Source organism: Cervus elaphus, chromosome 24 (assembly GCF_910594005.1).
Source record: "Cervus elaphus chromosome 24, mCerEla1.1, whole genome shotgun sequence".
NCBI classification, from domain to species: Eukaryota; Metazoa; Chordata; class Mammalia; order Artiodactyla; family Cervidae; genus Cervus; species Cervus elaphus.
The window spans coordinates 65,304,672-65,331,396 of record NC_057838.1 but is presented as its reverse complement, the minus strand read 5'-3'; the positions used below and the strand labels follow the sequence as shown (position 1 = coordinate 65,331,396).

General features: G+C 56.7%; 1 protein-coding gene across 18 annotated transcripts in view; it reads left to right on the top strand.

Annotated features, from left to right (window-relative positions):
* Nucleotides 1–24,976, top strand: part of ATP2B2 (ATPase plasma membrane Ca2+ transporting 2) — a 363,500-nt gene extending 338,524 nt beyond the window's left edge. For 12 of the 18 annotated variants that reach the window (XM_043886411.1, XM_043886410.1, XM_043886420.1 and 9 more), the window contains 9 exons: nt 1,565–1,744; nt 1,942–2,029; nt 4,424–4,530; nt 5,187–5,378; nt 8,456–8,669; nt 10,517–10,728; nt 10,871–10,978; nt 12,861–13,043; nt 21,795–24,976. In XM_043886411.1, coding sequence (XP_043742346.1) covers nt 1,565–1,744; nt 1,942–2,029; nt 4,424–4,530; nt 5,187–5,378; nt 8,456–8,669; nt 10,517–10,728; nt 10,871–10,978; nt 12,861–13,043; nt 21,795–22,106 — 1,596 coding nt within the window. In that variant the 3' untranslated portion in view covers nt 22,107–24,976. Of the gene's footprint in view, nt 1–1,564; nt 1,745–1,941; nt 2,030–4,423; nt 4,531–5,186; nt 5,379–8,455; nt 8,670–10,516; nt 10,729–10,870; nt 10,979–12,860; nt 13,044–14,755; nt 14,928–18,959; nt 19,015–21,363; nt 21,707–21,794 lie in introns of those variants that run through there. The other 6 variants (XM_043886423.1, XM_043886422.1, XM_043886418.1 and 3 more) reach the window with 3 other exon arrangements.
* The last annotated feature ends 1,749 nt before the right edge of the window (nt 24,977–26,725 follow it).

Below are 26,725 nucleotides of genomic sequence, written 5' to 3'. Positions count from 1 at the left end.
CCCTGAAGGAGGAAATGGCCGCCCACCCTAGATCCCTTGCCTGGGAAATCCCGTGGACAGAGGAGCCTGGTGCGCTACAGTCCATGGAGTCGCAAAGAGTCAGACATGACTGAGCGACTGAACAGCAGCAGCAACATCTTTGAATTCTCTCAAAGATGTGACTTTTCAGGGCAGGCAGGGGTGAACGTGAGTTCTCAGACCCAGGATGTGCAGGAGGAGGGGGCGTGGGATTCAGTCACCAGGTCTGAGATGCTAAAGTGCTTCGGTCTTTCAGTAGAGCTGGGTTTTCTGCCCTCAACATGCCCTCTCCCCCTGAAGAATGTTTGGCAGCAAATATTGCCTTCCTGTTGTGCGATTTGTCACAGCCCATGGATAAGAATCACGGGTTCAGTTAGTTGATCTGTGCTGTGTATAAAGGGCCACAGCAGCTCCAGGCTGGTTTTTTAAAGTATTTATTATGTATTTATTTTATTTTTGCCTGCACTGAGTCTTCACTGCTGCTTGCCTTTCTAGCTGGGGCGAGTGGGGGCTACTCTCTTGTTGCGGTGTGCTGGCTTCTCCCTGCGGTGGCTTCTCTTGTTGCAGAGCGCGGGTTCTGGGTGTGTGGGTTCAGTAGTTGAGACTCGAGGGCTTTAGCTCTAGAGTGCTGGCTCAGTAGCGGTGGTACAGGGGTTTAGTTGCTCCATGGCATGTGGAATCTTACTGGACCCGGGATTGAACCCATGTCCCCTGCATTACAAGGCAGATTCTTGACCACTGGACCACCGGGGAAGCTCCCAGGCTGGCTTTTGCATCCTAATTGCTGGACAGATCCAGAGCTCTGCATAGGTGGGGTGGGGAGTGAGGGTGGAGTGGGGATTAGAGGGCAGAGTTGGGGGGCTTGCTGGCTTCTGGTTGGCTGGGTCTGCTCTGGCCTAATTGGCCAGATATAAATCTATCATTACAGCAAGGGCAGTAGACAGTCCTTATTCTCCCAGGAAGATGTCATGTTTTACATGAAGCCTGATCATTTGCATTTATCTAAACCAGTGTCACACTATGTAAATAATATGCCCTAAAACGCAATGTTCTTCCCATGCCCACCTCCCCCCAAAAAAACCCCAAAAGTACACAAACGTATTTAACATTGCATTTGCAGGAAATGTGCATGTGGATAAAGCAGGGACAATATCCTGTGCAACAGTGCAGTGTTCTGCACTGCTGCCTGGGACCATATCCAAGAGGGTGTTTAGTGCAGTGTTTCTTAAAGTTCTTGTCCAAGTCGGAATAGTCAATGGTGTCATCTTAAGAAGCACTATCACTGTTGATAGGTGATGGCTGTCAGGGACACTGCAGAAAAGGATTGTGAGACCACATCAGGGTTTAATCAGAGTGTGCTGGGATCGATTAACAATGCCTGCCATGGGCATAGGAAGGGAGGAGATGGTCTGCGTGCCATCAGTATCTCCCAGTCACCTAGACCCCTTATCGTGGTGCTGCCTGTGAACAGGCTCTGGAATCCATGAAGGCAGGGAGGGCCTACCTAAGGTGCCATCCGCTCCATGGCTCCTGCCCTCCCTCCCAGGTCCCGGAAGCCATCCGCAAGTGCCAGCGAGCAGGCATCACTGTCCGCATGGTCACCGGTGACAACATCAACACGGCGCGGGCCATCGCCATCAAGTGTGGCATCATCCATCCCGGGGAGGACTTCCTGTGCCTTGAGGGCAAGGAGTTCAACCGAAGGATCCGCAACGAGAAAGGGGAGGTACGTGGCCCAGCGCAGAGGGTCCTCGGAGGGTTGGGTTTGGCTGGGGGGCCAGGAGGCCCAGGCATGCATGGCACTCTAGCAGCCAGCCAGTGTGCCGCTCAGAGCCCAGGGGTCTAGGCCAGTCCCCTCCCTCATCTGGGCCTTGCTTTCTCTCCTCGACCCCACCGACCTGCCCCTCCCCCATCCCTTTCCAGATCGAGCAGGAGCGGATCGATAAGATCTGGCCAAAGCTGCGGGTGCTGGCTCGCTCCTCCCCCACGGACAAGCATACCCTGGTCAAAGGTAAGACTTGGGCAGGCCGGACAGTGCTGACGCCCAGGCACCAGGCCTCTGGGGCCTCCCTGTCCTAGCGCCTTCAGCTTCTTTCCAGGATGGCAGCAGCTCCCGCCTGGGGTTCCTGAGACCTGGGGACGCCCTAGGAGGCCTACCAGGGCCCACAGTGGCATGAGGAGGTGGTGGGCCTCTGGCCTAGGTCCCGTCTCCCATGGGCAGCAATGGAGCTGAGGGCTGAGGGGCCCACCGACGAGCTGATTTGGGTGGTATGTCTTTGCTAATGTTCGGTTTGAATGACTGGGTACAGACCCCGCTGTTCCCATTTGACGCTGTCTTAACCACTAGGTCTGACACTCGGCCCCCTTCCTTTGCGTGTGTTCCCAGTCTGACCCCACACCCTGTGAGTTTGAGAGACTTGGCCTGCCTGTTCTCTAAGGACACTGTCCGATGTGTGTGACCAGGACCCCGGGCATGAGCTGCCCTGGGAACAGCAATCTGAGACAGGAGGCGCAAAGCCAGTGTCCTTCTTCCCTGACTCCCTCCAGGGGGAGGACACACCCCTCGCTGAGCCCATCTCGCTGGCCAGATGCGGGGCACTTTCAGAGTCACACAGGCCTGAGTTAAATCCCTGGCTCTGCCCCCTGCCCTGCTCTGTGGCCTTTGGCTAGTGTCCAACCCCAGGACTCAATCTTTCCATCTGTTGAATGGCCATAAGGGGAAGTTTTCTGACTGTGGTCAGCCGTAGGGTGTCTTAGATTCATCTTCCAAAGGTGCTGCCCAAAGACTTGAATGGAGGCAGACTTGGCCTTAGAGACACTGAGCCCCTGAACTCCAGGAGACGCCCCCCAACCCGGCTCCATTTTTTATTCAATCACTTATTCATTCATTCACTCCTTCTCTTGACAAATGTTTACTGAGTATCTACTATGTGTCAGGCTCATCTCTTGGCCGACGTGGCCCTTCCCTCTTGGAATTCATGGCCAGGTCTCACCCAGTAGACATTGACTAGGTCATTTCCCTGCACAGAGGCCACACCAGTGGAAGGGGAGGCTGAGCAGGGCCCCCTGCTGGCCTCTCGCTCCACCTGGGGATGGTGTCAGATCGCAGGCTGTGGAAGGTGGGATGGGGTCCAGGGGGACCAACCTGTGCTTCAGGCGGGACAGGGAACTACACTGTGAAAGTCCAGAGGGGAAGATTTCCAGGCACTTTCAAGGGGTGGGAAGAAGTTCAGCTGGCTGGGCCGGGGCCTCCAGTGAGAGAGGGAGACGAGAGGAAAGGGCTGGAGAAGGGAGTCCCAGCCTCAGATCGCACAGGGCCTTGAACACGCGGCGGTGACCTGCACTGCTAGCCCAGGAGGCGAGCTGCAGGAGGGCCTTGATGGAGAAGCGGTGTTTTAGACATCTCCCTCCCTGCTGCCAAGTGGAGAGCGGCCTGGGAAACGGAGGGACCGCTGGGATGGTCCAGCTGTGAGAGGGGATGCCGGGGGCGGGCTGGTGACGTGCAGGTGTGTGGGGAGTGGGAAGCCCTGAGAACTCTCTGTGGGGGCGGGCCTGGCCCAGATGGGGTGGAGGAAGAGGGGAGACGGGAGTCCAGGACCCCTCGGTGTGTTCCTGCCTGGGAGCCTGCTGCGAAGCTTACCAGGGGGCAGCTCGGTGTCGGGAGGACAAAAAGGAACAGATTTGAGGGGAAACGGATGCGTGTGGTTTAGGAGGCTGGGCTGGAGGCCCTCTGACATCCCAGTGGAGATGGCCATGGAGTCAGGGCTCAGGAGAGAGGGCCGGCCTCGCTGAAGGCAATGGCGGTGTCTGTATGCCTCGTGGGGGTGGAAATAGAGGAGCCGCCGAACCCCGGTAACTCCCACCTGATCGGTGGGCAGAGGTGGCTTCTTTCACTCGTCCTGTTCCTCTGGCCCTCACTCGCTCAGTGACGAGAGCCACTGTCTGTTCACTGTTACTTGCCAAAGGTTTTATTAAGGATGAGTATCTAGGGAGCGGTCATTAGCAAACGGCAGAGCCCAGGCCTCCTCGGGTGTGACCGGCCCCCCACCCCAAGCGGAAGATGCTGGGGAACAGATGGGTGGCCCCCCGGCCAAACCTGGCTCCCTTGGAGAACAGAGAGGCCTCTGGGGCTTGGACAGGGGAAGTGAGTTCAGCCAGGGTGGTCACTGCTGTGGCCCTGGGCTGCAGAGAGCAAAGAGGACGCTGGAGAGGCAGCAGGCCCCGACGAGGGAGTGTTGGTTGCAGGCCCCATGTCCCCTGCAGGTGCGGGGAGCTGGGATGAAGCTTGACGGAGTCGGGGGTGGGGGAGGGCAGTGGCAGGGCAGGGGCCAGAGAGGAGGCTGTGCCAGCCTGGGGCCCTCCCCGGGGTCCCAGGGCCCTGAGCACACACCCGCCCCGCCCACAGGCATCATCGACAGCACGCACACGGAGCAGCGGCAGGTGGTGGCCGTGACGGGGGACGGCACCAACGACGGGCCTGCGCTCAAGAAGGCCGACGTGGGCTTCGCCATGGTAGGAGTGCATGGGGGCTAGGCGGCAGCTGGCAGGAGCCCGCAGGCAGGGGTTAAGGGGATGCCCGGACCACCAGCCTCCAGCGGCGGAGGCGGGGGGGGGGTGGGTGCAGGAAGCCCAGTGCTCACTCTACCCACCCTCTGTCCACCTGGTGCTCCCAGAGGTCTTGAGGCTCAACTTGGCCTCAAGAAGGAAGGAGAGAGCTTCCTGCAGTGATGGGTCTCAGGGAGGGAAGAGGATAGAGTGGAAGGGCCCCCTTCCTGAAGGCAGAGGTTGGCCTCAAAGCTGGGACTTGAGGAGTAGGGGTGGTGTGTGTGTGTATGTGTGTGTGCATGCATGCACACATCCGTGTCCCATGTGGTGCCTGGGTTCCTGGGCCGGCTGGACTCCGTCACTGGGAAAGGCAGCCTCCTGTCTCCCTGCGGCCAAGGGCTGACCAGCCTCGTTTGGGAAGGAGAGGGCCGATGTTCCAAGGCCTGGCTTCTCCCAGCAACCACGTGGGCAGACATGCTCCCATGTGGTCTGCAGTGCTGGGGATTCGTGTGTGTGTGTGTGTGTGTGTGTGTGTGGGCGGTGGTCGAGGAGTGAGGATGGTGCTGCTAGAGCTGCTTGCCTCTCCGGTCGCCCCACCCAGGCTCCTGTCCCCATCCTCACAGGGCATCGCAGGCACGGACGTGGCCAAGGAGGCCTCGGACATCATCCTGACGGACGACAACTTCAGCAGCATCGTCAAGGCAGTGATGTGGGGCCGCAATGTCTACGACAGCATCTCCAAGTTCCTGCAGTTCCAGCTGACCGTCAACGTGGTGGCCGTGATCGTGGCCTTCACGGGCGCCTGCATCACGCAGGTGGGTCCTCCAGGGGTGGGCGGGGTGGGGCAGCTGAAGCCCGGGGGAGGACAGACACCACCCACAGGGACTGTCCCAGATTGTCACAGCTCCATGCCGAGGGCCGGGAACCACATCACAGAGCCACCCACGTAGGCACCAGCCACATAGAGTGCAGGAAAGGAGGCTCAGAGAGGTGGCAGGACTAGCCCAAGGTCAGCCAGCCAGTGGAGATACTGGCCCTCGTTCCAGGAGGCAGGAGAGGCGACCCTCCAGGAAGGCAGGGCCCCTGGCCATGTAAAGGGCCAGAGAGAGGCCGGGACCAGACAGGTGGCCAGCTGGCATCACGGAGCTGGCGTGGCCCTGGGAGCCCCAGCTCTGGCGTGGAGTGCATCAGGGAAGGCCTGGGTGCCTGGGTTCCTGGGCTGGGTGGACTCGGTCACTGGGAGAACAGGAGCCGGCCCCACCTTCACAGCCAGGTCTCTGGCAGGCCCGTGTCCTGCGCCCCGTGGAGCTGGCAGGCAGGTGCCAGTCCCCACAGCCTCACTGCTTCCTCACCCACCTCGTACAATGGGGACTGTGTTGATCCCCATTTCACAGAGGCAGAAACTGAGGCCCAGAGGATGGGCCGGGCAGGCCCCTGCCATTGCTCCCGCAGCCTCCTGCCTCCCTGCGGCGAAGGGCTGACCGGCCTCACTTGGGGAGGAGAGGGAAGGCCTCTCCCAGCAACCATGTAGGCAGACAAGCTCCTGCCCACAGGAGCCCCCAGAAGCCCAGAGGCTCTGGAGGACAGAGGGGCCCATGGGGTACCTGTTCAGTTCAGTTCAGTCACTCAGTCATGTCTGACTCTTTGCGACGCCATGGACTGCAGCACGCCAGGCCTCTCTGTCCATCACCAACTCCCGGAGTTTACTCAAACTCATGTCCATTGAGCCAGTGATGCCACCCAACCATCTCATCCTCTGTCGTCCCCTTCTCCTGCCTTCAATCTTTCCCAGCATCAGGGTCTTTCCTAATGAGTCAGTTCTTCGCATGAGGTGGCCAAAGTATTGGAGTTTCAGCTTCAGCATCAGTCCTTCCAAAGGATATTCAGGACTGATTTCCTTTAGGATGGACTGGTTGGATCTCCTTGCAGTCCAAGGGACTCTCAAGACTCTTCAACACCACAGTTCAAAAGCATCAATTCTTCGGCGCTCAGCTTTCTTTATTGTCCAGCTCTCACATCCATACGTGACTACGGGAAAACTGGAAAAACCACAGCTTTGACTAGACAGACCTTTCTTGGTGCCTGTACCTCTGTCCTAGAGAGCTGTGTGGCCCAGGGAATGGTGTTCCCTCTGTTGTATTCTGAGCCCTTGAGGACACACATGGCAGCTCCCAACACCCCAGCCGAGAGTGAGAGCCCTGGGTGCAGGGTGGCTGGAGCAGAGGTGGGGAGGGGTGTCCCTTCTGCTCACCAGGCCCTTCTCTCCTGCTCCGTGGACAAGAGGCTCCCTCTAGTGATGGCTTAGGGAGGAACAGCCACTCACACCAAGTTTCTTGGAGACCACTGGTGCCACATGGGGAAACTGAGGTCCAAAGGGACTGTGTTTGCCTGAGGTCTTGTATTGAGTTGGTGGCAGGGCTGTGAAGGCCTTGGTGAAGATAGAGGGGCCCTGACCCCAGGGTGCATGTAATCAGAGGAGGCTGATGGGCAGGAAGAGGCTGAGGGGAGTGGGGAGCATGACTGAGCTGGCACGGCGGTGGGAGGGGTGGCCTGGGGGAGGGGAGGTGATAAATATCTAGGCGGTGAATGGGGGTGCAAGGTGTAGGCAGTGGGGCCTCCGGAGCCACGCTGAGAGGACCAGGGCACAAGGAACAGCCCACCCCAGGCTGTTAGGTGTATAGGGCCTGTGGGCTTCCTGGAGGAGGTGTCCCACCCCTGGGCGAGGCTGAAGCCACAGGGCCAGGCCTGGGCTGGAGGGAGGGTGATGTGGGGCAACCACAGCAGGGGGGCAGGGCTGAGGAATGGGCCACAGGGAACACAAATTTAAAAGGTAGGGGAAGAGGGAGCTGGAGAAGGAGGAGTCAGAGAGAAGGGTGCCCAGAGAGGGGTCAGGTTGCAAAGTGGAGGCTGCAGCCAGATACCTCAAGGTTCAGTGAGATGAGCCTGGAAAATTATGCCTGAATCTGTGACAAGAAAGGTGCTGCTGCCCTTGGGGAAAGACGTTTTGGGGGATGTGGAGGTATGAGGAGAGGATGGGGGACAAAGCATGGGGTCTATCCACCTTCAGGCAGCATAAACCACATGATAGGACTGTGCACAGAACTGTATGAATGTGTGATCCCAGTCTCAGCCAGGGAGACATGTGGAAGGATCCACCCCAGAACGTGGATGGCAGGAAGCCCATAAGTGGTGAGATCCTTGATGAAGTTTGGCTTCCTCTGTGCCTTACTTGCCCAAAGTTTCTACCTGGAAAACATTTTTTTTTTTTGTGGAGTTATTGAGACATACAGTACTTGCTTCAAGTAAAGGTAAAAGGTGAAGAGAAATTGGGTGATGGTAAAGAGAAATTGGATGGTAGTGAAAAGGGGACAGGGTGCCAGGCACTGTTTGTGAGACAGGAGAGGCCTGAGTCATTGATTCATTGATGGTTGAAGGGAAAGAGGCAGCAGGAAGCAGGGCAGCTGGGGTCTGTGTGGAAGATGCTTGTGGGGGCTTTTGGCCTTAGCCTGGAAGAGAGACATGGCCAGTGGGGGCTGGAGGGGAGGGGCGAAGATGGCGGGGGTGTGGCTATATTTACAAAGCACAGGGTTTGGAAGTGGTGGCCGTGATGCCTGGGGCTTGATTTTCTCCCTGGGGGAGAAGACAGCGTTGTGGAGGATAGGGCTGGGTGGTTCTCCACGGAAGGCCTCACAAACCTACTCAGCACCCACTCTGGAACCCTGGGGTGGGCCGGCCAGCCAAGGGAGACACAGCGGCAGAGCTGGCCTCAAGGGGAGCTGCTTACACCCTGGCAATGAGCCCCACGCCAGGCACATCAGGGCGGTGGTAGCCAACCTCCCATCATAAATACCTAGGAGATATTTATCACTACCCTCTCACCCACGGTCCCCAGGACTCCCCCCTGAAGGCAGTGCAGATGCTCTGGGTGAACCTCATCATGGACACATTCGCCTCCCTGGCGTTGGCCACTGAGCCGCCCACCGAGACGCTGCTCCTGAGGAAGCCGTACGGCCGCAACAAGCCCCTCATCTCTCGGACCATGATGAAGAACATCCTGGGCCATGCCGTCTACCAGCTCACCCTCATCTTCACCCTGCTCTTCGTCGGTGAGTCCCCTGCCTTGCCCACCCAGGACTCCATGGCCCAGACCCGGCCGCTCTGGACTCCCAGTCGCCCGCCTGTTTGCTGAGGAGGTAATGGAGGCCCAGAGAGGTGAAGTTAGTGGCTTGGGGTCACACAGCAAATCCTGGGTAGAGCCGGGCCCTGGCCCAGGTCTGGCAACCCCAAGGCCTGGGCTTTTTCCACTGAGGACAGCTCTGGACACTGTGTACACACTGCGCAAGGCAGGGCTTCATGCCAGCCCCCCAGAAGCCCGAGACACTAGTGGGAGTGACCGGCCCCTGCTCTCATCACTGCCACACTTGACCCTTGCCCCGTAGGAGGCTCCTCACCAAGGCCTCCCTGGGAAAGAGCCACACACCTGCCTATAAGCCACACTTTTCTTGGGCACCTGTGCCACCACCCCCATGACAATGAGGCACCAGGGACAGAGAGGGGAGGTGACTTGCCCGAGGACATGCAGCCAGCCTGAGGGGGCACCTGGACTGAGAAGAGACCTGGCTGGAACCCAGACTGGCCAGGCTTCCAGGGTGCTTCCAAGGTGATCCGGGCAAAGTCGACCCCCAGCACCTGGAGAGGCCCAGAAGCAGGCAGATGGTGGCCCAAGGTCACACAACAAGTTGGGGCCAGTGGGATTCCCCAGATTCCTGAGCTGGGCTTTCAACACCAGCGAGCCTGGATGGGGTTGGGGCGTGAGCCCACTTTTCAAAGGGCAGTTCTTATTTGTTGTGCTGGCAGGACAGTTGTAAAGATGATCGTGAGAAGCCTGAGAGGATGTTCGGGAATGCAGAGCTAGGAGAGACTCGCAGAGAAAGCTGTCAGCTGGGGAAGAAAGGTGGAGAAGGCCCCTGGTTTACTTGCTGGCTTCCCCACTGCAGCATCTGCTCTGGGTGCTTCTGGATTCAGCTAGACTCTCACCGTCAGAAAACCCCACAAGCCCTCCCAGCTCCAGCTTGTGCAGCTTTGCAAAAGGACACAGGATGGCATCAGGCATGCCATGGGTGGTGTCCGCAGAGCAGCAGGGAGCTGTGTCACCCCCACCACGTGACAGCCCCCTCAAAGAATGAGGCCAGCTGGGTGGGTCTGGAGCCAGCCTGACCTGGAAGGCTCAGCATCCATGTGGGAACCGTCTCTCCTGTGACAGCCCCTTGAGCTCCAGAGGTCTCCGCAAGGACATTCTCAGTTACAGGCAGCCACACTTTTAGGGGGAACCCAAAGCTACGGCTTCCGTGGTGGCTCAGACAGTAAAGAATCTGCCTGCAATGCCGGAGATCTGGGTTCAATCCCTGGGTCAAGAAGATCCCCTAGAGAAGGGAATGGCTACCCTCTCCAGTATTCTTGCCTGGAGAATCCCAAGGACAGAGGAGCCTGGCGGGTTATAGTCCATGGGGTCTCAGAGAGTCAGACACGACTGAGTAACTGAGAAACAACATGAGCACAGAAAGCCAAGGCCTCCTGCCAGACGTTCCGAGGTCACTCCCCGTCCTCCCAGGCCAGATGAGTTTGCCAACCAGGGACTGTTTTTTATAAGCCCTGTTGCCCAGAAGCACAGCTGGCCTCCCGCCTTTATCAGATTTCCTCAAAAAAGTGGAAGAAAGTTCACCCAAGGCACTTGAGCCCTGGAGGAGAAAGGGTACTGTTACCCCTTCATTTACACCCCATGGCGCAGGCCCACCTGGCCCCCCAGTGCTCAGAGAGCACCTCCCGCATCTGGGTGACCCTCCTGGCTACTCAGAAGAGGCCCCCACACAGAGCCAGGCATCCCCCCCACAGGGCCAGGCGTCCCCCCCAAGTCCCGACCCTCAGCCCAGCTCCCGCCCTCTCGACTTGGCAGGCGAGAAGATGTTCCAGATCGACAGTGGGAGGAACGCACCCCTGCACTCACCGCCCTCCGAGCACTACACCATCATCTTCAACACCTTCGTCATGATGCAGCTCTTCAACGAGATCAACGCCCGCAAGATCCACGGCGAGCGCAACGTCTTCGACGGCATCTTCCGGAACCCCATCTTCTGCACCATCGTGCTGGGCACCTTTGCCATCCAGGTACCAGGCCCCCACACTGGCCTGGCTGGTGGGGGGACATCAGTGGGCAGCCGGAGCCCCTCAGCAATGCCCTGGGAGCCCAGACCTCTGAGCTGACCCCCGATGGCCTTTCTGTCTCTCTCTCTCTCCTCTTCCTCTCCAGATAGTGATCGTGCAGTTTGGGGGAAAGCCATTCAGCTGCTCCCCATTGCAGCTGGACCAGTGGATGTGGTGCATATTCATTGGGTTAGGGGAGCTCGTCTGGGGCCAGGTGAGTGCTGGGGGTGGGCGGTGCAGGAGGGGCCTCTCGGCAGGGACGCTCCGGAGAGAGCACTGGCTGGGGGAGTCCGGGATCCTCACCTATAGGTCCTGGCTCCTGCAAGGATTAGCTGTCTGGCCCCCATTTCTGGGGGCTGGAGCAGTGGGGGTTGACCCTGGTCTCACATGATGGTCATGTGGGTATCGCCACTATGATTTTTGCTTCCATCTATATACCCCGCTGAGGGGCTTCCCAGGTGGTGGTAAAGAACACACCTGCCGGTGCAGATAGATGCCAAAGACAAGGGTTCAGTCCCTGGGTCGGGAAGATCTGGAGGAGGGCATGGCAACCCATTCTAGTCTTCTTGCCTGGAGAATCCCATGGACAGAGAAACCTGGCCGGTGGGCTACATACAGTCCATGGAGTCTGAAAGAGTCAGACACGACTTAAGCGGCTGAGCACACACACACGCACACACATACCGCTGATTCTGTTATTTGATATTTTCTTTTAATCCTGTCTGGTTTTTTAACTGAAATTTATTTCAAAAGGCAACTTATATTACTAATATGATTGAAAAATAAGTATTATTTGTCATAAACAGAAGCTGATTTAAAAAAAAAAAAAGTAACAAGACCAATGTTATTAAATTCTAACTAGATGTTATGGCCAGCCAAGGCTGAGAGCCTGAGGCGGCCAGTTGTAAAGGGTGTCACAGGCGTTGTGACGCCCAGCAGAGGCTCCTGCAGAGAGCTCCGAGGGAATGCAAGACGGGCGACCTCTGCTGCATCATGGTGCTGTGTCTGCAGCCATCCATGACCCTCCCCAGCTCTGGAGAACCCTGGGCTGGATCCTCTCCAGAACATTCCCCCACTAGTCACACACACATGCACCATCGCGAACTCACAGCTTGCAGCTCAGAGGACATGGTATCTGGATCTAGGCGGAGGGCCCCAGCAGACCTAAGACATTGGTCTTGCCTTCAAGCTGTTTCCAGGCTAAAGTAGGGAATTCCAGTGACAGAAATTAACTAGAAGGTCAAGAAGGAACTTTAGTTTCACTCAAAATAATCTTTAAACTTCAGAGTGTCTTTGGAGAGTTGATAAACTAGATTTGACTTAGCAAGCCCATTCGGGGCACCCTTGAGCCTGGATATCTTTGTCTCATGGGGGCCCGCTCCCTCAGGGAGCCCTTGGCATCTGGACAAGCTGGTTCCTGACCCCTAAGGATGATGCCATCTCAGACTCCCAGGGAACCCCTGAGAGTGTCCAGACCAGCCCCTCTCTGTCCCCAGAGGAGATGTAAGGGGCCTCTGACCCCAGCCACCTTAGTTACCCCATAGGGCCTGCCACTCAGGCCTCAGCCCCATGGACAAGCCCTTTGGAGGAAGAGTAAGAACGAAGACAAAGCGCCCTCCCATATCGCCTTCCCTTCCAGGAGGGCAGACGTTCCAAGAGTCTCCCAGCATTGACTGCCCCCAGGCACCTAAGCTCCGAGGCCCTGTTGCCCAGGGTTGGGCACCCCAGGGACCTCAGGAAGAATAAGCCAGCGACTTAGACACACCATCTCCAACTCTGAGAACTGCCCCCAGCTTTCCAGAAGGGAAAGCTAGAGCTCAGAGAGGCTGCATGACTCGCCCAAGGTCGCCTGACCGGTGAGGTCTGGGGTAGTCAAGTCACACCTGTGTCCAGCTCCCAAGATTTCCCACCATGTCCCGGTGGCTCTGCAGGATCCAGGGAATTAGAAAGAAATCTAAAGATTGGGTTGAGGAAGGGGGGAGGTGAGCTAAGGAACGAATTGATGGGAACTGGGTGAGTGACAGAAGCCGGAGGGAAGGGAGGGAGCGGCCGGCCCCCTCCGCTGACGGTGACGCTGACGGCCTGGCCCCCCGCAGGTCATCGCCACCATCCCGACCAGCAGGCTCAAGTTCCTCAAGGAGGCGGGCAGGCTCACGCAGAAGGAGGAGATCCCCGAGGAGGAGCTCAACGAGGACGTGGAGGAGATAGACCACGCCGAGCGCGAGCTGCGGCGGGGCCAGATCCTGTGGTTCCGAGGTCTGAACCGGATCCAGACCCAGGTACCGGCGGCTCCCGGGGCGGGTGGGCGGGGACGAAGATGAGGGGGCGGGCCCAGATCCCCTCTTCTGATCAGCCTCGGGCAAGTGCCGCGCTTGCACTCAGCCTGGCTGAGCGAGGGAACGTCCTACCTCCCCGACTACTGGCCGCGCCCACCGTGGACTTTGGGGGGAGGGGTGCCCCTGCAGTGGGGTGGGCTGGCTGTGAGGGCCCAGGTGAGTGGGGGGTTCCTTTCAGGGCTGTTGGGGGAGGGTGGATCAGGGCTGCCGGGCGGCCACCAGGAGGGTCAAGCCCCGTGAGGCCAGGATGGATGCTTGAGGCCAGGGCGGGCCCCAGATTCTCCCGGCCAGGGGGTCAGCCCTGAGCCCGGCTCTTCTGCACATGCACACACAGCTTTCTCCTGGGGCAAGGGGAGGGTGGTGGAGCTTCAGGGCGTTGAGTGAGTTCAAGGGGGAACAAAGTTCAGTTTTAAAACACACACTGCAAGGACACACACGCCGAGCACTGGTGTGGGATGTGTGTCCAGCCAAGAGCAGGTTTCTTCCCCAGAACAGAGCCTCCCACCAGGCGACACACGCCAAGAAGGTGGGGCCCCCACACTCTCACGGGGTCGCGCTCCCTGGGTCAGCGTTGCAGTTCCCAGGTGCTTTCACAGCCCTGCGGGGGCGAAGAACAAAGGGACCAAGAGACCAAGAGTGGGGTGGTCTCCTGCCCAGCCGGCCTGGGAAGGTCATGGCGCCCCACCCCATCCCCTCACCCTCTGGGAGGCATGTCAGGGGCCCCCACCTCAGCCCGCAGCACCACGTGGCCAACCACTGCATTTCCATCCATTCGCAACACAAACAGATCACCTGGGCTGCCTCACCCTGCACAGGGCGCTGTCCCAAACATCTCCTGGGCCTTTCCAGCCCCCCACCTAGCTTTAGAGGTAACTGACGCCTTGGGAGACAGCCCTTTGTGAGCACTGGGTGCAGGGAGGAGCTTGCAGACCCAGAGCCTCCTGATGGCCAGCATTGCAGGCTCTGGAACTAGCCCTCCTGGTGGCCCCCGGCCCCCCACTGCCCACGAGGGCTGGCAGCTGTCACACAGAGCCCTGGTGCTGACACCCAGCCCGGCCGCCAAGCCCAAGGACTGTAGTTTCTTGAGTGGGCACGAGTCCCGTCCAGCCTGACTCTTACCAACCACTAAGTGGGTCAGCGCTTTGTCCCTCACAGCGTAGCCCTGCCAGGCAGGTTGGCGGCATTGCCCCTTCTGAAGGACAAGAAACTGCCTCCAGGCAGTGACCTGTCCAAGGTCACCTAGCTCGTACGTGACAGAGTGGGTATCTGGGCCAAGGGCGGTCCTCCCCGGAGTCCCCTCCACACCACTGCGGCTCCACGCCTGGTCCCAGGGGCTGAGCACCCCCTCTGCCTGCAAACCCCATGTTTAACATCCCCCCCCAGCCCCGCCCCCAGCCCACCGGCCCCCAGGCCGCTAGAGCGGTGCTGCTGCCGGGCCCTGTGTCTCCCCACTCTCCCCGGGCCCCGGGAAGCCCAGGTGCCCGACTGAGCAGACATCTCTCAGAGCCTTGGACGTGTCTGGTATTGTCGTCTTGGTGTAAGTGGCGTGTCGTCTTGCCGTGGCTGCGGCTGTCCTCGTGGCGTGGCGCCTGTCAGTCGTGAAGCTGTCGTGTCCGTTCTCTTCGCAACTTGTCTCGTTCTCTCCTCCGTTGCAGATTGAAGTAGTCAATACTTTCAAGAGCGGGGCCTCCTTTCAGGGGGCCCTGCGGAGACAATCCTCCGTCACCAGCCAGAGCCAGGACGTAGCCAATCTCTCTAGCCCTAGTCGCGTGTCGTTGTCCAATGCTCTTTCCTCTCCGACCAGCCTTCCTCCTGCTGCAGCTGGGCGTGAGTGTGACCCCCTTACCGCCTCGGGAGCCGCCACCACCAGCGCCATGCGGGCAGGCGGGCAGGGGCCGGGGGGCAGCCAGCCGCTCGTGGTTAGGCCGAGGGAGCTGAGGGGCCCCGGCCATTGAGGAGGAGGGTCCCAGATGATCAGCCAACCGCAGCCAGGCATGGGGTGGCAGTCCCTTGGTGGGTCAGGGTCAGGAGTTACGGACCAGGCCGTCGTGGGGTCAGGAGGGTCACGAGTGGTCAGAAAGTCTGGGTCAGTCAAAGGATCACCATCACTCGGGGAGGTTTCAGTGATCAAATGGTCGCAGTCGCCCACAGGGTCACGGAGGCCAAGTGGGGGTGCAGTCAGCTGGGGGGGTACGAGGCGTCCCAATCAGTGTAGGGTCGGGAAAAGCCTGGCTTATGAGGGTCAGGGTTGGCCAGGAGATCACAGTCTTGCAGTCAAAGTCAGGCCAAGGATCACTGTGGGTCAAGGGAGGAAAGGCTGTCCGGGGTCATGGTCAGCCACAGTGAGGCCCACCCAAAGGGAGCACTGCAGGTCAGGGACCACAGTCGGTCAGGGGACCCGGGCCCCCATGGGGATCACAGCCCGAGGCCCTGTTTCCCGTCATGCAGCCCCTCCGTCCTCTCCCCCTGTACATCTGACAGCCCCGGCTGCCTCGTACCCTCTTCTCCCTGCAGCAGGGCTTGGAGCACAGTGAAGGCCTGAGCCCTCCCTGGAAGGGACAAGGCTCATGAACCCACTCCACTTGACCTCAGTAGAGAACGGCGGGGGTCTCATCCAGGCTGGCTGCCAGCGGGCTCGTGGACTGGTCTGACCCTCGGCTTCCTCCTTTCTCATTGGAGGGGCAGCCTGGGACTCTGAGCCCCTCCATCAGCTTCCTCCCATGAACTCATCTCCTTATACCACGGCTTCCACCCAAGGTCACTCATCTCTAGCCCTGTCTAGATCTTTCTGAACCCCTAGTGGCCTCAGGCCCCAGAGGGCACAAGAAGATTCTGTTTACCACCTGCCTCCCTTCCCAGTCAGCCCCTCCCAAACCACAGGGGAGCTGCAGTCTGGTCCTCTCGGGTTGTGTGCTAACGCCCAGCCCTCCGGCCTCTTTCATGAGACTCCAGGCCTCATCTCTTGTAGTTTATAAGGGGCCTCTATCCTCTTCTAAACACAGAACACCCAAAACACACATCCTCTGCCACCAAGCAGGAGAGGCCTGTGTGCTGGGTGGGCACGATGCTGTCCGAGCCCTCAGGCCGGAGGCGCAAGTCATGGGGCACCATCGGCGGTGTGTCCCACGGACCTTTCCGTGGGTGCAGCCCCGCCGGGTCGCGAGATGACGGGAGGCACGCAGAAATGAGGCAGAACTCTGTGCTGGTTTATCAGCACGAAAACGCAGCAATGGGGACACCAGAGGCGCCCAGGGCAGTGGGGCCACTTGAGCAGATGGTGCCTGGGCCTTGTTTCCCGAGGTCTTGTCACCGGAAGCCAGTGCCAGGCTCTCTCTGGGCAGCAGGCACTTTGATCCCACACTCTCGCCCTTCACACGAGAGGCCCCGCCTCAGCGGGGGGCCCGCACCCATCGGCCCTACTCCCGCACCAGCCAAGCCTTGGCCTTGCTCAGCGGTGCCTCCTGAATCCGAGCATGGAGACCAGAAGTGCTCGGGGCTGGACAGCCAGTGGGGAGGAGTCCCTTTCCCTCCATTCCCACGTCCCTCCTGCGTCCCTCCAGCCGGTCTGCTGCCAGGGGGCGGCCTCCAGGTCCAGTCCTTGCCTTCCCTGGCCAGGTTTCTTGAAGCGTGGCGCCCCACTCGTCCTGGCCAGCACAGAGCTCCCAGAGCTTCCGGCCACCCCACAACATCTCCCTTGGTTGAGCCTCGCATCTTAGCTCTCACGTCTCGAGGAAAGAGTGCAGTCGTCTCGAGTCCTTTCTTCTGTTCTTTATAAAACCACTCAGTAAGGCCAGTCCTGGGCCAATTGGTTCTCAACACTTTCCCTTCAGAGAAATGCCCATCTCCGCCTGCCCTTCGCTCCCTTTCTCTAAGCCAGCTTCCTTTCAGGCCAGGTTGATCCCTTTAGCCCATGAGGTGACCCAGCTTTGGAACAGCATTTGAGAAGGAGCCTTCAGGTCTTGCCCATGACCCATCATTTTCTCAGAGGACCCTAAGGGGGCTACGCAAGCATGACTCCCTCACTCAAGCACCATCCAGCATCTCTCCAGGCATCACGCCTCCTTAGGGGTCTTGCATTCCTACCTGTGATTGCAGAATCCAGCCTGTGACTCTGGGTCCGTGCTGGGACCTTTTCTTGGGCATCAGGTCTCCAAAAAGAGCCTGGCCATCCCCCTGCACGAGGGTACTTGTTCCAAAAGGGATCAAAGCCTTTGTGGTCTCAACACACAGATTTGGGTCAACACAGTCATGACTCTAAATATATACCCCTGAGTTTCTCCTTTGCTTGAATAGTTTCTATAGCCATGTCGCCTCCTCCCATCTCCAGGGACTCCAGGAGTCCTCTGGGTACCAGGCAGGTCCCTCCAGCAGCACAGAGGCTTTCTTCACATACGGTGTGAAGCATGTGGCCAGGAAGCAGGGCCCCACATTGGGTGGATGGAGAGATGGGCTGCCCCTACCTCCTCCGAGCAGGATCTTCCTCCCAGGATTCTGGGTAAAGGAGGGTGCCTGCTGAGTCAAAAAAAACACCTGGGCTTTCTGTACCTTTGTTGCTGTTCAGTCATGTCCAGCTCTTTGTGACCCCATGGACTGCAGCACCCCAGGCTTCCCTGTCCTTCACCATCTCCCGGAGTTTGCTCAGACTCATGTCCATTGAGTCAGTGATGCCATCCAACCTTGGAAGGAGTCCCAACCACGGTCCCCTGGGCTATCAGAAGTGACCACAGAGGCCTAGGGCAGGGCTGGGTGTGCAAGGCTGACTTCTGGAACACCACCAGCAAGTCACACGTCCCTCCCCCAGCACCACTGTGAGACGGAGGGCCCCCAGCAGACAGATGCCCTGCGGTGACCGGACAGTGTGGTCAGACTGACATTCGAATGATCAGGAGGAAACTCTGGCCCATGACCTCACTTTCCTCTTCTGAGCCACTCAAAAGCTTGTTTTTCACCCAGAAACTTAATGGCACACCCCTAATACTTGAGCCTCACCCACCGTTTTCCAGAGCACTTGCGCACATCCTCCACTCCACATGTACCGCACAACTGAAATGCAAAGAGGGAGGATCTGCCAATACCTCCATTTAAGTGAGCAAGTCTCTGAGGCTCAGAGAAGTGGCCTGACTTGGCCAAGATCACACAGCACATAAGTGACAAGAGATCTGACTCCAGAGTCCCCCATTTTCCCCACCACCCACACCACTCGCCAGACAAGCCCACAGAGGTTGAATTTCCACGGTGGAACCAGTGTCCACGCCCACAGCCACATGCAGTGACAAGGAGCCAGTGCTTTGGGGGCCAGGGGGCCAGGGAAGCTGTTTCTCCTCTTGAGATTTCCATCAGCCTGGCAGCGACTGGGGCGGGGGCGTCCTCCCATCAGTGATCAGGAACAGAGTTAGCATTCAGCTTTAGGATCCAAGGCCAACCTCCATGGCTCCTCTCTCTCTTATTCCCACAAATTCCTAACCCATCTCAGGCCGTCTTCATATTTAGCAAGTTCGTAGCATGTGCCACGTTCATGAGTGAAGGTCCTGTTCCTTTGAACCAACCAGGCCCAGAGCATCAGACTCCTAACCCCAGACCGGCCACTTTCCCCATGCCTTCCCAGTCTAGAGAGGGCATGCCCCTTCCCAGCCCCCTTCAGATTCCAGGTTCTAAGGACTGCTAGGATGAGGAGTCTGCGTCTCTTAGGCGGGGGATGAAGGCGAAGGGAAGGAAAGGAAGCCGGAGCTCTCATTAGCATCCTAGTAACTAATTTAGTGCAACCTTGGGTTGGCGAGAAAATGGCTTGCTTCTGGTTGGTGGTGGGGGGGAGCCCAGACCTCTCCACTGTCTGAATATTCCATGTGTTTGTTTCCCTAGAGGGCTAGAGAACCCTGGACACAGAGTTCAGCAAGAGAGAGTGAAATTAAAAGAGGTTGTGAGTCTTTAACCTTGAGCCTGAAATGAATGTGAATCAACCCCAGACTCTTGGCTTCCTTGAAGCCGGGTAAACATTCGAGTATGTCCAACCCACCCCAGACGGGGGGGCCTATATATTTCCTTTAGCACACACACCCCCCTCCCCGCCCCCTTTGTGCTGATGAAACCAAAACATCTGAAGACCCCAGACCCTTCCTCTCTTCCCCCCTCACCCCACGTCCCAGGGCGGCTCACGCCAGCAAAGGCCCATCCCCAGGGCAGTCAGGGAAGGGGAGACGGAAGAGCTTTTTTTCTTCCCATACTGTTTTCCATTTCAGCCGCGAGAGATCCGCAGTGGAGACTTGAAACGGCCGTGGCGGGGTGTCCCGGAAAGTCTTGTCCCCACAGTCTTTGTCCAGAGCAGTTCATTCTTTCTGTCGTCTCCATTCCAGGGGGAGGGCGAGGGGCCTGCATCTCATTGTGTGTCGTCCCCTCCGCGTTGTCAGTCACACGACAGGGTCCTGCCACCATCCCCCCCCCTCCACCAGGCGCTGCCCGGCTGGCGTCTCATTGCAGCTCAGCCTCCAATCACTCCGGGCACAGGGCTGAGCAGCTACAGCGGTCATTAGCGTCCCCATTATACAGTTAGGAAGACTGAGGCCTGCAACCTCTTTTTTGTTGTTTTCATTTAACCAATGGAGTAATGGCCCAGTTATCAGGAGGTCAGAATATTGCATAATCTCTACAGAGCCACAGATACGGTATCCAGGGAGAAAGATGTCTCTGAACAGCCACGTGGCCATCACGGAGGGCCAGCACTAACACATGGTGTCCGGCTGGCTCTTGCTTGGTGCCCAGTGCCTTTTACTGAAAGCAGGATCCCACCAGGCAGGTTTCCCCAGAATCCCCGGCCCAACAGCACATAAGAAGGACCAGGAACAGAGGTGGTTTAGAGAAGATGAGGAAGAGTCAGAGCTAGCAAGTGATGGCTGGCAGCACAGGAGAAAAATTTTTTAAAAATCCAAACTTTGGAGTCTTACACAAAACGAAGAGGGCTCACTGACAAATTCTCTGTGTTCTCTAAATTAGAAGGCGGAGGCGCTTACGACGTGCCTTGCCGAGACTCTTCTCTGAAGTAGTCGCGTAAACCCTGAGCTGTGACACTTAAAACCATCAGCCACAGTCATCATGAAAATTCACTTCCATGGACGGGGCTTTCCCGCCACGCACCCCACCAACCTGGGTTTAGTGCCACAAATCCCGGGACCGCGAGGGCCTTCCCACACCCCCCCCCAGGCCTGTGATATAGGGGGGCAGGAAGGTAGAGCTGTCCGGGTCAGCACCCCCACCTCCTCTGCTGAGGCTCAGCTCCCCCGAGGCATCATAGATGCCTGTTTCTCCCCGCCTGCTGGCTCCGCTCTGAGTGGGGGCTGGGAAGAGAGGAGGAGGCGCTTCTGTCCCATAGGCCCCTCACCATGGCAGGCAGGGCTCCCCTCCCAGGAGTTCAGAGACAGGACGCCTCTCTTCAAAGCGAGGGTCCCATTCCTGTGCCCCCTGTGAGGCGGGACAGGGGGCAGCCAGCCTGGTGGCGTGGCTCGCCTTGGCCCGCAGTCAAGGCGCCAGAAGTGGCACAGCCCGGACGCCTCCGTGTCCGGCCTCCTTCCGTTCTGCAGGGAACCCAGTTTCCAACTGAGACCCAGACAATCAAAGAACTTGGCTGTCCTGTGGCCTAGTTCCGAACCCTCTTAGAATCCTACCCAGGGGCTGAGTGGGCTCCTCTGATTCTGGCCTCATTTTTCGGTTTTGTGTTTTCAAAGCACAAATAAAGAAAGAAAGGAAAAAAAAAAAAACGCAGGAAATCAGGGACCCCAAAGCCAACTCCAATGACTGGCCAGGGCTTTGAGTCTATACTCGAGTGTTTACCTCCCAAATGCATGAAGGAAAGAAGCGTTGGGTACAAACGACCTCCGTTCACATTGTGCAGGCTTCCAAGTGTAGCCGTGTGTCCGTCTGTGTGTGCCGTGTGGTTGTCTGTGTGTGCCGTGTGGTTCCCGTCCCCCCACCGCAGCATGCTCCCGAGCCCCGAATGTCCTCGGCCGCCGGTTCCTCCGCGCTTTCTGGCTGCCTCTGCTGCACCCCAGAAAGCCCCGAGTTGGCTTCGGTTTGCTTTGCTGCTTTGGTTCGATGTCCCCCTTCTCTGTTTGGCCCTCGTGTGTCCCCCCTCTCATCCCGGCTCACCCAGCCATCTCTCCTCTCTGTTCCCTGTGTGTGTGTGATGCGTTATCTGTTCCATGTCTGTGGTTCCTTAACAGTGTGTGGTTTTTCTAAGATGAATTCTTTTTTTTTTTTTTTTTTTTACAAATAGCCTCTCCTTCTTCCTCCTTGATTCCCACCTGGCCCCGCTACCCTTCTGCATGGTCGAAGCTCTAATTTCCAGTTAACAAGGCTCAGTCTCTCACTAGGTCTGGGTGCCCACTGGAGTGGACTAAGCTTCCTCTAACCACTGCTCCCCATCGTCTCTACGGCGGGGCTTCCTTCCTTCTGTCCTCATACTGTAGTCTGTCCCCGAGCAAGTAAAAACAAACAAAAAAGACCTCTCGGATGCACATGACCTGAGCCCCCTCCTCCCTCCATTCTTCCCGCTCCCGTCCGCGCTCCCGACGCCGTGGATTCCAGCCGCCCGCTGTGCCCCGCCCCCTCTTCCTCGCCACCCCCTCCCGCGAGCCCACCCCCGACCCCCAGAGCTTGGCCACCGCCCCCGCGGTGGTGCGCCTCACCCCGGCCCTTCCCTTGCAGATCCGCGTCGTGAAGGCGTTTCGTAGCTCTCTCTATGAAGGTCTAGAAAAGCCTGAGTCTCGAACCTCCATCCATAACTTCATGGCTCATCCTGAGTTCCGGATCGAAGATTCGCAGCCCCACATCCCCCTCATCGACGACACCGACCTGGAAGAAGAGGCCGCGCTCAAGCAGAACTCGAGCCCGCCCTCGTCGCTGAACAAGAACAACAGCGCCATCGACAGCGGGATCAACCTGACGACCGACACAAGCAAATCAGCTACCTCTTCAAGTCCAGGGAGCCCCATCCACAGCCTGGAGACGTCGCTTTAGCTGAGGAACCGCCCCCCACCCCGCCGCCACACCACACCCCGCCCCCACCCGGGCAGCCACCCATCCAGGCACCTGACTGACCCAAGCAGCAGCGAGCAACGGCAGGAAAAAAAAAAACAAAAACAAATACTGGCGAGAAAACCGATTCCACCCAGCAGACCCTTTTTTTTCTGGCTGCGATGCTGTTTGAACTCTTTTTCACCTTGAGGCGAGGGCGGGATCCCGTGGGGAGCGGGGCTAAAGGGAGTGAGTGGGGGTTTTCCCAGAACTAGCCCTTCCAGGCTCCCGCCTGACATGGACCAGCCATGCCCCCTGCCCAGCGCCAGCCACATCCCTGCATGAATGTACTGCATACTTCCGGTCCTCCCTTAGTTTGGTTTTTGGGGGGTTGGGGAGGGGTTTGGTTTTTTGTTTTGTTTTGTTTCTTTTCTTAGGCGGGAACTGCAAAACAGACTCTTTTCTGAGACTATTTATCCAATCCACTGGTCTGTGAAGTTTTTGAGATGCTTGCAAGTAGCATGGTCTCAGTTGTACAGGTTAATTTCACAACTTTTTGAAATTGCAGAGCTTAACTCGCCTGGTAAATTTGCACCAATGGAACCGAAGAACTTCAGACACTCACAAGGTTATATCCATTTCTTTGTATCTATATCAACGTATACTTCTCTGAGACTGTATACGTCCATATAGATAGGTAGATATATATATATATATAAATATATATAATGGATATATAAAATTTTTTTGCCGGCATGTTGCCTTGTTTCTGCTTAAATTGCTCTATTTTAACTTATTTATGTCCTAAAAGAAGAATGTAATTTGTTTACAAACCTGTAGATAACGTCTTCGGCTATTTGTATGGTTTAAGAACACTGGTGGCTGAGATGCTATAAAAACAGCTCAGCCTGGCAGACACCTCCCTGGATTGCATCCTCGATGTTTTCCGATAGCCATGCTCTGATTTTTTTTTTTTTTTTTTGCCTGCTGTTTCTGTTGGATAATGTCACTACCGTGGGAGGCAGGAGTCAAATGTGAGCAGGTATCCATCCCTAGGGGTCCGACAGCACGCTCTGTAGACAAAGGGGGAGGAGGAGAGAAGTCTTCGTGGGCTCCAAGGACTGATGGCCGGCCGGCCCCAGGGCCACGGGATCCGCAAAGCACTGAGTGAAGACCTTCTCTCAATGAAACTCACTTGAGTTTACTAAGAGCACTTCCAACAGAGGTTCCCTCTGGCGCTGTCTGTGCAGAGACTGAGGTAGTGAGGCAATATTAGAAATGCTGTTTTGTTGATTTTTTCCTTTTTCAGTTAGTCATTTAGAGGCTTATTTCCTCATAGATTGCAGCAAATATGCTGTTGGCATATTGGATGAGGATCATTAAGGTTTGCTGCTTTTATTTTTATTTTTGAAGAAGAATAGCACTTCACTTTCTGCACTACTTAGATCCGAACGAACCTTATGATGTGTATATTGAGACGTATTCAGTGTGATTTTTTTTAAACCAAATCGTCTTCCTGTAGTCGCAATATATACTGTAGCCTTTGAACAGCAAGTCTTGCTTTCCCAGACAGAAAGCCATTCTGAAACCCTGCATATCACAGGTGAGAAAAGGTGGTTATTTCTCCCCCGCCCCTGAGACAATAACAGCACTAGTAATCCCACTTAATAAGAGCTTATTTAATTGTATGTCAGCCTCTTAACTGCTAAGCACTTTGTGGGTATCAGCTTTTTTCATAAAAGAACTTTTGTATTGAATACAAAGTTTGCTTTGAGACTTTTCAGCATACGATCTTTTTCCATAAACTTGTACAGTGCAAAAGACATTTTGAATACCATGACCGATGATGTCCCATGCTTCAAGGAAAACCAAAACGCTTCCCGCCTCGCTTGCAAAATGCATTCTTCATACTGACCCTTCCCACGGTTGCTCTGTGTCAGCCCGGGCCCCTCCCTTCTCCAGGCCCAGAGAATTCTTCCACAAACAAGATTGAGAGCCACTCGGGAAAAGAGCCATAGTCAGCTGGGAGGGCGTGCGTCTGGACGGCTGTGGAGAAACCCGAGGGTTTGGGATCCCGAGACAGCCCATCCCACCTGGCACGACCTTCCTGGAAGGAGGACCTTTTTTGAGCAAGAGCATCTCCTGAATGTCGAGAAGCATCATCTCTGAATGTAGCCAGCAGAGGGAACTGTGTCCCCCGAAGGGGTGACCAGCCCTCAGATGTGTTTATTGGATTCCAAGACCAACACCGCCCACACCGCCCACTGCTCTCCTTAGAGAAAGACCTGCTCCTGTAGAACCTGGGGCAGCTTTGGAACGTGGTGTGTTTTTTGTTTTCTGTTGTTTTTTGTAGTTTCCTTTTTCAAGGTTCTCCATCTCCCCCTGTGTTCCGACCGTGTGTCCATGACCTCATTCCATGACACCAGGAAAGTCCGGCTTGCACATGAGGCCTCCTGCTCATTTGCAGCCAGGATGCAAGGGGAGCAGGAGGGGGTCTCCCAGAGTGGGGCTCAGCTCCAGGGAGAGTAGGGAGCCACGGAAGCTAGAATGCCCCCACGTTAGTGCTGGTCTTTTCTTGTCAGGAATGATGGATGCCCACACACACATACACACTCATACCCTTGCCCTCACACGTGCACACACACACACACACACACACAGAGGAAATGACTGGTTTGTCAGAACTCACTGTAGTACATAAAGCTTGCACTCGGCGTCCTATATCTAGCAGCATGGGGTACGTTTGGCAGTTCACCCCATTAGGGGGTAAATAATTTATGACCATTCATCTGTTTTTATGAATTTTTTTAATCTAGACAATAATTGTAAATAAAGAACTCACCATCTCTGTTCATTTAATACTATGCAATGGTGATGCTTTCAATTGCTGTCTCTTCTTACTCCTGCAGTGTGGTTCTGAAATGTCTGTGGTCTTAAAAGAAAAAAAAAAAAAAGGCAAAAAACATCAAACAGAACACAGTGACTATATACTCTGTAATATATACTTTTTTTTTTAACTGGTCAGGGACTGCACCATCCTCTTAGATTCCTGTCTGCCCTCTGGACAGGGGTTCCAGGAGGAGGTAGCAGACTCTAGGTTCTGAGGTCTACGCTCACCAATCTGTCTCCCCCTCCACAGATGAGGGACGAGCAGGGGGCCCATCCAGTGAGCCACCCACCTTTGGAGGTGGACAGGGAGGAAACTGAAGACCTTCCTTCCTAACTCAGCAGCAGCCTGGGTTGCTCCCACCAGCCCCCATCCCACCCCCGTGGCCCCTTCTCCCCGTGTCCCAGCCAGAGCAGAGAGCGGACAAGAAACAGGGGTCCCTGCTTCTGAGCACAGACCAACGGTGGTGACTGCAGTGGGGCAAGGATCGGGACCTGTCTCAGCCCAGGAAGCCCAGTGATGGAACAGCCACCCTTCCTCCACTGTGTGGAAATTCCCCCTTTACCACACCCTGACAGCCTAGAGAGACTTGCATCTATTTCTGGAATTTCCCCTCTGTTCCCTCATCAGGGTGTCTCATCTGACCAGCCACCTAGTTTTAATTATTGTCACTTTATATGATGTTTTTATTATGTGGTGGGACAAATACCCTTCGTGCATTTTTTTTAAAACAAAATTTTCTGGTTATTCTTTCATGTCTATTCTTCCAAGTAAACTTAAAATGTTGCCGAGTCCTCCACCCTCCTGCCCTCCTCTCACCCCAAATATTGGGCCCTTTCATCATAGGTGCAAACATCATGCCGCCATTGTAAGCACTGTCCACTCCGGCTCACTAAATAGAGAGCCCTTTAAGGAGAAAAAAGAAGGGCATCCTAGATCTTGAGGGAAGCCTGATACTCGTCCCGTCATCTCACCTGTCCCCTGAGCCAGGGTGTTGTCAGGAGAGGCCACTGAGCCCCCAGCCAATATCAGTGTGGGCCCCCAAATCACCCACCTTGGCTGTGATGGGGTGGACCCTCCATCCACCCGGGTCCAGGGGAGAAAGAAGGTTCTCTCCCAGACTCAGAGCTACCAGAATGTGTATCCCACTTGCCAATTCTCCTCATGGAGAGATGTTTATTCCTGGCTCCTTTTCCTGGGCTGTTTTTGTGGGGAGGGGGTCACGCCTTGCTCTTTATTGACAGTTTTCAGCAGGTCTGAGATAGGTCCTCACAAGTAGCCGTCTCTTGCCTGGACCTTCTCACCACCCTGACTCCCCCTAGTGGTTCTTGCTCTACTTGCAGGAGGCTGTCAAATAAGTACACTGTGACAGCCTCCCAACCCCAAACTCTCTCCAACGGGCCCCAAGATCCCACCATTAGAAGGTGTGGGGGGGGGGGTGGGGGATGGGCTGCATTTCTCTGAAGGTTTTTGGGTCCTCCAAAGCCAAGGCCAAAATCAAACAATAGCGGGAAATCCCCAGGTCTTTCTCAAGTTCCAAAGCGAGCTCTCCTGATTTTGACATAAAGATCCCGTCCACCCAAGTAGGGGAGGGGGAATCCCAAGCCCTGGGCATCAGCCATCACCCCCTCCAACGAAAACAAGATATTTAAGGCTGCTTTGGGACCGCCCTTCACGGCTCCCCCAAGTCTTGTAACGCCTGTGGTGCTCTCCCTCCCGACCTTTCCTCTCGGGA